General features: G+C 38.2%; 1 protein-coding gene across 1 annotated transcript; it reads right to left on the reverse strand.

Moving 5' to 3' along the window:
- Nucleotides 1-363: 363 nt before the first annotated feature.
- LOC125178552 (collagen alpha-1(XI) chain-like) lies at nucleotides 364-10019 on the reverse strand. The gene is made up of 2 exons (XM_047882585.1): nucleotides 9770-10019; nucleotides 364-605 (listed from the first exon to the last, which is right to left on the reverse strand). The coding sequence occupies exons 1-2, from the start codon at nucleotides 9849-9851 to the stop codon at nucleotides 364-366; spliced, it is 324 nt and encodes a 107-aa protein (XP_047738541.1). The 5' UTR covers nucleotides 9852-10019.
- Nucleotides 10020-11536: the final 1517 nt, after the last annotated feature.

An 11536-nucleotide genomic window follows, 5' to 3' on the forward strand; every position in this document is an offset into this window, starting at 1 on the left:
AATTTCTAACGTTAATTATCTCTAGAAATATATAATTGATATCGGAATGTTAACAAAAATTATAATTTTTCTCCTATGTGAATAAAATTTCAGGGTCGGATATTGGACAGTGAGTATGCGAAGATCTGAATAAACAGTGATTAAATTAAATTTTAATTTCTCAACAAATTAAGCAAATCTAGTGCACTTTCGTTTGGTGATTAGATCTCTGACATTCGCATTGGTGATGGTTGTACAAATAAATAAGTTACTTGTAAATAACTTAACACTCATCAATTACCAATCAGGAACAAGATGATCAGTTTGGAAGGCATTATTGAATTATTATTATTATTATTATTATTATTATTACTATTATTATTATTATTTACAAGTCATTATCAAGAACCCACCAGGGAAGAGTTGGGCTGTAGGGAAGGTGAGCACAGCTTGCTTGGTTATCCTGTAGGCGACGTCCGGGGCGGTGAGGGCGGTGGGGGTGGTCGGGTCCCCCACAGGGCGTTCATCACACATGCCCCTGGTGACCACCACCCCCGCCGGTACCTCCTCCAGACGAACCGCCTGCAGCAGCTGCCCACCTGCTCCTGCCGCCCCTCCTCCTTCTGCTGCACGTAGGGGTTAAGTAGGGGTTATGTTGCGCGTAGGGGTTATAAAGGGGTTCTGCTGCACGTAGGGGGTTATATAGGGGTTCTGCTGCACGTAGGGGGTTATATAGGGGTTCTGCTGCACGTAGGGGACGAGTTTCCCTCGTAAGGCCTGCCGTCCTGGTCCATGTAGAAAAGAGTGATCGAGTCTCCCACCTCCATACAAATTATTAAATAACAAAAAAATCTTTGTAAAAGTCAGCGTGTACTCACTTGCCGTCGTTGATGCTGACGTTAAACATCATCGAGTTTCCCTCGTAAGGTCTTCCGTCCTGGTCCATGTAGAAAAGAGTGATCGAGTCTCCCACCTCCAGGAGCAGCTGGTCGTCGCCCTCGCTGGAGTAAATGCCGAACAACACCGACGAGGAACCTTGCTCAGGTCTCAGGGTGGTCAGGATACTGAAGTCTTCAGGAAATTTGTCTGGTAATGAGCGGGAAAATTTGTAAGTAAACGTTGGCTTGCTCCTCTGTCTAAAAAATTTCTAACTCAAGTTGGTCAGGATACTAAAGTCTTCAGGAAATTTGTGTGGCAATGAGCGGGAAAATTGGTATGTAAGAGTTGGTGAGGTCCACTATCTGAAAAATTTAAATCTTATAATCCAGGTCACTAGATGCCATTAGGTATATTTTTTGTACGTGGTTGGTTATTTGTTTTCTTATGATTTATTTTACTTAATTTATCAATTAATTAGATTATAGTGGGAAAATGAACCGCTAAAATATTTGCCAACATATGCTTGATCAATACAAAAAGAAACATTCACGAGCTAAGCATAAAGTTTGCGTAAAGCTGTTAGTACGTAAGATAACGTTAATTATAAGTAAAAAAGTCACTAGATTGCTTTAATCGCAGATTCACTAGAAATTTAAAAGCGAAGAAAACACCACAAAAATTTAGCATATCTCTTTTGAAAACGTTTCGGAGACCAGCTCCATCGTCAGTTCGATAAATCTAGAACACAGATAAATGNGGGTTATATAGGGGTTCTGCTGCACGTAGGGGTTATATAGGGGTTCTGCTGCACGTAGGGGTTATATAGGGGTTCTGCTGCACGTAGGGGTTATATAGGGGTTCTGCTGCACGTAGGGGTTATATAGGGGTTCTGCTGCACGTAGGGGTTATATAGGGGTTCTGCTGCACGTAGGGGTTATATAGGGGTTCTGCTGCACGTAGGGGTTATATAGGGGTTCTGCTGCACGTAGGGGTTATATAGGGGTTCTGCTGCACGTAGGGGTTATATAGGGGTTCTGCTGCACGTAGGGGTTATATAGGGGTTCTGCTGCACGTAGGGGTTATATAGGGGTTCTGCTGCACGTAGGGGTTATATAGGGGTTCTGCTGCACGTAGGGGTTATATAGGGGTTCTGCTGCACGTAGGGGTTATATAGGGGTTCTGCTGCACGTAGGGGTTATATAGGGGTTCTGCTGCACGTAGGGGTTATATAGGGGTTCTGCTGCACGTAGGGGTTATATAGGGGTTCTGCTGCACGTAGGGGTTATATAGGGGTTCTGCTGCACGTAGGGGTTATATAGGGGTTCTGCTGCACGTAGGGGTTATATAGGGGTTCTGCTGCACGTAGGGATTAAGTAGGGGTTATATAGGGGTTCTGCTGCACGTGTGGGTTAAGTAGGGGTTATATAGGGTTCTGCTGCACGTAGATGTTAAGTAGGGGTTATATAGGGTTTCTGCTGCACGTAGGGGTTAAGTAGGGGTTATATAGGGGTTCCGCTGCACGTAGGGGTTAAGTAATGTTATATTTAACCCGGTGGAAGTCTAGTAGCTATTTCAAACTATCGTCAGTCATGAAAAGAACCGGTCAAATGACACGATTTTAGATCTTCTGTGAACAAGGCACGAAAAGGAAAAGAATCGGCGACAAGCCACATCAGGCCTACACTTCAGCGCCGAGGTCACTATTTTATGTTATGTTAATATATATTTTAAGTTGTTCAGGGACCGTAACATTCAAAACAAAACGGAGTTCATAATAAGGTCCGCTAATCACTCATGGCTTTTAATTGTTTACTTTTTATACACGGCGATATAAATATTATACAATATTTGTTATCTTATTTTATTTTTATGTGATACTTATATTGAGTTGTTAAAGGAATGTAATATCAAGAATAGTTGCGAGTTCATTATAGCGTCATGCAATCACTAACGAATTTTCCAGCTGAATGCAGCAACCATAGACGACTAACTAGCTTCGAAGTGCACTTAGGCTGCTATGTGTACTAATATGTTAAAAATGTTCAATGTTTTTCACTGTCGTCATTATTCTAGTGTTGATTTCTCTTAACATACGAGTATTATGATGACGGAACTGTGCAAATATTAAACCGTTTTTGGAGCTCTTCTTAAACAAATATATAGGAACCTATCATATCATCTTATCTATCAATCATCTTATTTATCATATCATCTTTATTGCGTCTATGGTTTATATTTTTGCGAAAGATTAGGAAAGTTATCAAAATCGCATTCTGTGAAGCAAACAGATGCGACGGGCTAGCGGTATATACAGCACTAAATTAACAGGGGTAAAGCATATATTACTATATGATTTACTATTACTATATGAATTAAGTGAGAATGGATTGAAAGTTATGTTATTAATGAATACACTATTTATGAATGTACTACTTTAATAGTTATCAAGTTTCTTACTTCCTTGTCAAGATGCCACTAGAGAGCGCGTTGTTTTATCTTGTAATGGTTTCTCTTCATTCAAACATATCAGACTGACAACAAAAAATTCTTATGAACTGCTTTCAGGTACTAAGCCCGAAAAGTAAGTGTAATGAATGATAAGCTATAGTGCATGAAATGATACATTATATCAACCTTATTTTGGCTATTTAAGGAGGCACGATCGTTGATAAACGCTTATTACTGACTGGTGGCACATTTCGCTGCTTTCCAATGGCGTATTTGATGCGAACTAGCATCACGACCAGACATGAGCATCACGACCAGACATGAGCATCACGACCAGACATGAGCATCACGACCAGACATGAGCATCACGACCAGACATGAGCATCACGACAAGACATGAGCATCACGACCAGACATGAGCATCACGACCAGACATGAGCATCACGAACGACCAGACATGAGCATCGCGACCAGACATGAGCATCGCGACCAGACATGAGCATCACGACCAGACATGAGCATCACGACCAGACATGAGCATCTCTAGGAGCATCATGTCTCGATATGAACATCACGTTTCTGCTTAAACTTCACAAGCGACAAAATATCTCAGCTTGAGCATCACAAGGTTCGGTAATATCGGAGCTGCAAATATTGTTTGTTTGCTCACATTGCGTGTTCATTAATTTATGTAAATAGACAATTTGATATGATGACAACTTGACTTGATGTAACTGACAATTTTACCAAGAAATCTACGCTCTGGAGAACTCCGATGATGGAGTATTGAAAAATTATTTATTTTTGGTCGGAAATAATTATGTTTTTCTCTTTTTTGTCTTCAGAAATATTTTAACTAATTCTGTAAAAAAATTAATTCAGCTTTCTTCTCTGCCTCCTTCCTAATTATCTTTTCCATTGAATATCAGGCCATGGTTTTCGAAAAATTTGCATTTAGAGTAACTAAGTTGTCATCGGGATATTTAATAAATATGCCGATTTCTTGCGTAATTTCAATCGTAAATTATAAAAAATTACTCGCATTATGCGTCACAAACTCCCGCTTTTGGTAATTAGCTCAAAAAGTATTAATAACGTAGGCAAATAATAATCTGAATTCTTTTCAACTATTTTTCATCCACCACAGAGAAAAAATCCTCACTATTTAATAAATAACTTACAATAAGAGATGGTTACTTCTATTCCCATTGTTTACCACAAGCAAGAAAAACACAATTTTCTGGTCTCTATGAATTACCTTATTTCACTGCTCGTTTTCGTGTCACACTTTTAATCGTCTAATATTCCTATGTTCACTAAACAATGATTACTGTCAAATTCTATTTACTGTATGCCCCTTATAAAAAATATATACTTTCATATTATGTAAAATTTAAGTTATATATTAAACACACTTGGCACAAATTCGGCCTAATACACATGTGGTATACACTGCATGCTAACTAATTAATATAGTCTTGTCCCAGCAATCTCGTGTCAGTCCCTTAATTATAATTAAACATGCTATCAAAGTTCATAAACGAGGCCAAGAAGAATTCAATGCCTTCCTTAGTTCGGAACGCAGTCTCTTAAATTGATTACCATCTCGAATACATTTGACCCTGTAATCTAGATATAATTTACAGTCTCGTCTGATTCAGATAAACTATTCGAATAAAATTCACCATTTATATTTACTACACCAACACAAGTTGCCGCCTTGTTTAATGCAGTAAACAGCTAAGATGCGTAAGACTCAGAGAGTAGCAGTGGTGTTCTTTTTTATACCCACTGCAAAAGTTCTCATGCACCGCATATATACGTAGAACTGACATCGCACAAGCATCCTTCTCTCCCTCTGGCCGATGCCGAGAACAGAGCAACAGTTGTTGGCTTTCGAGCAACGAGGTCATGCTGCCCGATACTCTGAGATCAACACGCTGGTCATCTAGTTACGACTTAGTTACATGCTGCCTTTCATATCTCTTATTTGTGTAACGGTCGGATGAAAAGTGACTCACCCATATTTGGGATATTATTATTTGGGATACTATTATTATATCCATTAAGGGATTTTTTATCCCTTATCCCATCTCCCTTAACGGTCTTATTTGTGTAATCAGGTGAATGAGAAATGACTCATTCACCGGATTCACAAGCTTAGTCATTTGTAACAAAAAAAAAAAAATTTGTTACAACCACGCGTATATATGAGCAGTATAAATAAACGTATTTTTGAAACAATAACAAAACACTTTTATTCGCATCCAATTTTGTTTACCTCAAATGGTACTATTCAGGTCCCTTTATATTATAACTTCGTGAAATTCACATTCATGTAAATTTCCTTGTTTCACGATTGCCGCTGGCTTCTCTGCATCAAATAAGTAAATAATATGGGATCCTTACGACCTCTCTCTCAAATCACTGATATTTTCACTGCGTTTTTCCTTGCCTTTAATATATCAGTAATATTTGAATATTGTTGAGATATTCTACGTGGAATTCTTGCTACATCGCAAAACGTCCCAGCAATCTCAGTGCTCAAGTTGCAGGAATGCCTCCAGCTCGCTGCCTGATACGTCGAATGTTGTTCTCTACATTAGGGGTTTATCACCATGTAATTTTAATAATTTGATTCACGTTTATAAGGTGATTGTATGAATGTGTTAAATCGCTGGCTGAGAATTAATATATTTACGTTTATCATTCATTATCTAAATTTTAGCTATTATTCACGCTCGACAATCATTTTCAGCCTTTCTTTGATTATATTTGACGATGGTTTAAAATTTAATAATAGGAAAAAAATTCAAATGCATAATATCAACAACATTTGAAGAAAACAAGCTGCTCTATATGACTTTTTCACTGTAAGATCCAAGTATTTGTCATGTCTTATCCAGATTTCATGTTACCTTGGGCGTGACCTCTCATAAGCGTCAAGGTATTTTTGAATTTTGATATGTGGGATCAACCGCAGCGATACCAACTTATGAAACCTTTTTTAAATTAGTATTAAGACTGTCCATATCAATTCAGCGGTGCTTTTAGCGACCGCACAAATCGATAAATGCTTTTCATTTATATGAAGTACAGTATTACGAGTTATATCCTGGTTTGTTGGTTTTTCGTTAAAAAACTTTTGTGAAAGTGGGTTATTAGTGTTTTTCAGGAAGTATACGAAAATAAAAATTTAATAGAACAATCTGAAAAGAGGATTTATGCTACAAAGAAATAAAAATCCAATGGACATTGTAAGAGTTGATTCAAATAATAATTTTGTATATTTTGCACCTGAAGTTTGTTTTATTTTACAGTATAGTTGCAATTATTTATTTAAGTCTAATAATAATTAACTCATTGTAATTTTATATAGGTTTGCCAAACGATCACTGCATGGTCAGATGTGTCTAAGGCGTCGGAGGCTTGGTTTTCATCAATGTGCTTATTCATAACAAAAAATGATATCCTCGATGACCGGCTGATTATATTTATTACGTATCTATCTCGGAATTTCTATTGATAAGTTCTGCGTAATTCCTTTCCATTTATAAATCAAACATAATTGCAAAAATGCGAAAAAGTTTAAATTTTCTGCTGTTCATGACTCACACTCATGATACAAGAGCCGCACTATTGAGAGCCAATCCGAAATACGGCGGGCATTACCTACGTATAAGCCTCGGGACGTTGCTTAATTTTTAATTAAGCTCTCCACTAATTACGGTACGCATAGATAATTTCCAAACGATTGTGAATTAATAAAAAATTAAAATTACAAAAACTGGTACATCGAATGCCCACGAAAGTGGGAGCATTGCAACCGACAATAGTGCGGTGTTCGTGAACTTCTAAAAATTAGAGCAATAAATTTAGCTTACGAACAGAGAAATTTCATCATGAAATTGCAAACGTTTCTATGAACACATGAATGAATGAAATAGATCTCAAATTTATAAACCTTTGACAATTCCCAATAGCAACGATACTACATCCATTTCACCAAAAATGTATCGTTTGTTAACCTGCTTGGTCATCGAATACCAATCTTTACATAACAGCATTGCTTTCCTCTGGAAATTTGCTACATAACAATGGCTGCTAGGCTGGACGGTAGGAAAGACTGAAGATTATTAGAAACTAAATTGTTATACAGGTTATGCTACCAAAATTCGTTTAAATACACGTAGCTTATGGGTACACGTAGCTGCGATAGGTACACGTAGCTGCCTAGGTACACGTATACTGCCTAGGTACACCGTTACACGTAGCTGCCTAGGTACACGTAGCTGCCTAGGTACACGTAGCTGCCTAGGTACGCGAAGCTGCCTAGGTACACGTATACTGCCTATAGGTACACGTAGCTGCCTAGGTACACGAAGCTGCCTAGAAGTTAGTATCAGAAGGCAGAATAAGCTTGTTTCAACACGGGTGGTTAATGGCCAGAGAATTCGTCAATTTAAATTTTCAGGGTCGAACAATATTCTTCAGATGACATTAGTTGATCAAAATGCAGGTTCAAGGGAGTAAAATCACTTTATTAACGACGTTTCGAATGCAACAACATTCATTTTCAAGTTACAGGAAGCATTGAATACAGAAATTTTGATGGAAATAAGTACATGATACAAGTAAATAGGATACAACACGAAAATTTTGAACCACGAAAATAATTCCAAAACAATCTCAAAGCTTAAAAAATCAGGTAGTTATGAGATGGATAGATGGAGTCCAATCCGCAGAAAAGGGCTTCAGCTATCGTCGGTCGGATTATGTCGCAGTAACCAAAAGTGAATTCAAGAAAATGAAATTTGAAAACAGGGAAATCTATTTCGAACTGTCTCAAGGCATTTCAATCGAGCAAATTCATCTCAAGATTCACGATGAATTCATCTGGCTCCGTGACACCAAGGGCAACAATGGCCCGACATAATCCGACCGACGATAGCTGAAGCCCTTTTCTGCGGATTGGACTCCATCTATCCATCTCATAACTACCTGATTTTTTAAGCTTTGAGATTGTTTTGGAATTATTTTCGTGGTTCCAAATTTTCGTGTTGTATCCTATTTACTTGTATCATGTACTTATTTCCATCAAAATTTCTGTATTCAATGCTTCCTGTAACTTGAAAATGAATGTTGTTGCATTCGAAACGTCGTTAATAAAGTGATTTTACTCCCTTGAACCTGCATTTTGATCAACTAATGTCATCTGAAGAATATTGTTCGACCCTGAAAATTTAAATTGACGAATTCTCTGGCCATTAACCACCCGTAGCTGCCTAGGTACACCTATCGGCAGATTTAACGTCTGTGGTTGGTGGGTTTAGCTTGGATAGTCGTCAATGATTGGCTGACGGAGCTACGAGCTCGTATATATTTTTCGGATATTCGAGCTCCTAATTTTCATTTTCCAAGCTCCTACGAAGAGTACTGAATGTTTCGTAGTTACTTCCGTAATATTTATGCATGACAACTAAAATGTCTGCTCTGAGTTTCTCCAGCAAGCCTTTTAACGATCTTTGTATATCCGTGCATGCAACATTTCCGTCCGTCTGTCTGTCCGTGACCACGTTTTCGTCGACGAGAAAATGCGCTTTCTGTCACTCACTGCAATGAGTTCTGAGTTATATTTTTCGTTCAGCGTACGATAAATTATAAAGTTATATACAAATGATTTTTTAAAATATTTTGTGTGTCATTATGTGTATTTCAACAAACGTATGTGTGTTTGTATTTAATGATCAGTAATCTCGGACATGAATTGCACCATTATTCGGCTTCCAGTCTTCAATCACACCGAAAATATACTGCTCATTGCAAGTGTTGCGCAAGTATAACCATAGAAGAAAGTTGATTTTATAATGAAAAAGGCTGAGAAATTATCCCACCTTTTCATGTACGAATAATATTCTATGTCATTCAATACTTTTCAATCTCATACTTAATTCCGCGAGTCATTGTTAACCATATTAGTCCACAAAGTTTGATTTATTATTTTTTATGCATCAAACTATTTCGATATTCTTTTCGATTTTTATCATTATGCTTTGCAGTCGATAAAAGTTATCCTCTTCTTTTATTTGAACTGTCCACTTCTTGAGAAGTCATCTGAGTCAGAAGCAGTCGCCGAAATTGAATGGAATTAGGCAATATTCTTCTAACTCATTCAAATTTTTTAATGAAAATAGTCACTGCAAGAGTTTTGTATTAGAGGTAACTATTTATCGAGTAAGTTCCAAAAATCAAGCATCAGCTTAATTCAATTTGTTTACCTAACTAGCTTTGCACCCGTAAATTAATTATTGAGAACTGGTAAACCAAGACAAAAAGTTTAATTAAATTGAATTGAGTTGCAAACTTGAACCTCCGGAACAAGATGAGCCAGACCAAAAATGTTTATATAGCAACATGAAATCATTAACCATATTCTATTTAAGCCCCTTTTCGAATTTCTCACCTGCGTGTGCGATCCGATAAATCCAAGTCCAAATAAGTCCGTGTAGTATTAACCTGAGCCGCAGGGCGCGGCAGCGCAACATGGCAGCGCTCGTGTCCCCTAGGCTGCACTAGCCTGGCTCCTGCCTCATAGTGAGACTCTGCCGCTGCTTCTGCTGCCACCGCCGCGTGCTGTCCTAACCATAATAGAACACCGAGTGGCCGGTCACCTCACCGCGCACTCGCCGCTCCCTACACTGGCCGTCTGCCGCCCCGAGCTGCCCTTGCGGTTGCTCACGACACAACGCCCCACGCCCACCGCGCCCACGCTTCATTGTCTGCCGACACCCAACCCACTCCTCAAGTCGATGGCTACTAAAGCCACCCAGACCCCAATTTTATAACAACATTACCCACAGAACCCAATCCGATTGCTACAAAAGCCGCCCAGACCAGACCTCAAATTGTCAATAACATTACCCACATAACCACAGAACCCAATCCGATTACTACTAAAGCCACCCAGTCCAGACCCCAATTCGATGGTATCTATAACAGATAACCACAGACCCCGACTCCATGGTAAATAAAGGTATTTACCCAAAACCAAAGAAGGTTGGTAACTAAAGGTTACCAACCACAGACCACCAATGCGATGATAACTTTACGTTAATGGAAAGCGCTCGTCATATTTAAGCTTCCCTCTACGTTACAATAATACCAACCAATCGACACTAAATTCCGAGATATGGGCACTCAATATAGCCGAATATCGCACTTTTTCCTACCAGTGATGATCCATTGTACACGCGCAACTGTGCCACTATTATCGTCGAGCAGCGCACGTGAATGATATTGAATGCCTTCGCGTCAGGTTAGGATGCATTGCATGCGCTAATCTTAAATATGGCTACGCAGCGAGTGTGTTCGGTGAGTAAAGTGCAGGCTCGAGTTCTGCACTAATTAATGTGGAGGTAGGGGAAAATCTTCGATTAATTATAATTGCGGTCTTAAAATAATGCTGATTGTAATGTAGACTAAAATTAATACCTGAATTCCGCAACCAATATCATTGTACGAATTTTCATCAATGATTTAACGTTGTAATAAAAAATTTACCACTAAGTCCAACAATAATTAGTTACTTTTGGTAATTAATGTACTGTTAATTTACATTTGGTAATTAATTTACGGAGAGCTATTGTAGTTCACAGTATCAGATTATATGCTAGATGATCAATAAAATCTGAAGACTATATCTATATAATTACGAAAAATGTAGCAGAAAACAATTTGAAATGAGTTTCATGACATTTCCTACAAATTCCTTAACTCCATTATCCATCTAACCTAAATCAACCACATTGAAATACAAATATTGTTTATTTATAATACAAATCTTTGGATGCACATTTTTTTCAACTCTGCATGCACATAATATTTCACCTTTTGCATGAGTTGTTGTCGAGACCTTATGTTATGTCACCTTTAAGAGTTTATGTCGACAAAGAGCTAAAATTTTCTAAGCATGTTGAAACGCAAGCTAATAAATCCAACAAACTTCTTGTGCTGATCAGACGCCCTTTCGAGTTACTAGATGCTGAAGCGATGAAGCAGTTGTTTGTTGCTGTCGTGCGCCCGAACCTAGTGTTTGGAAACGTTGTGTGGTCACCGAGACTTGAAAAGAACAAAAATTTAGTAGAGAGTGTTCAAAGGGTTCAAAGACGTGCAACAATGATAATTCCAGGCTTGAAGGGCAAGTCTTATGAAGAAAGATTAAAGAGCATGA

The sequence above is a fragment of the Hyalella azteca genome, unplaced genomic scaffold, assembly GCF_000764305.2.
Source record: "Hyalella azteca isolate HAZT.00-mixed unplaced genomic scaffold, Hazt_2.0.2 contig10770, whole genome shotgun sequence".
In the NCBI taxonomy this organism is placed as follows: domain Eukaryota; kingdom Metazoa; phylum Arthropoda; class Malacostraca; order Amphipoda; family Hyalellidae; genus Hyalella; species Hyalella azteca.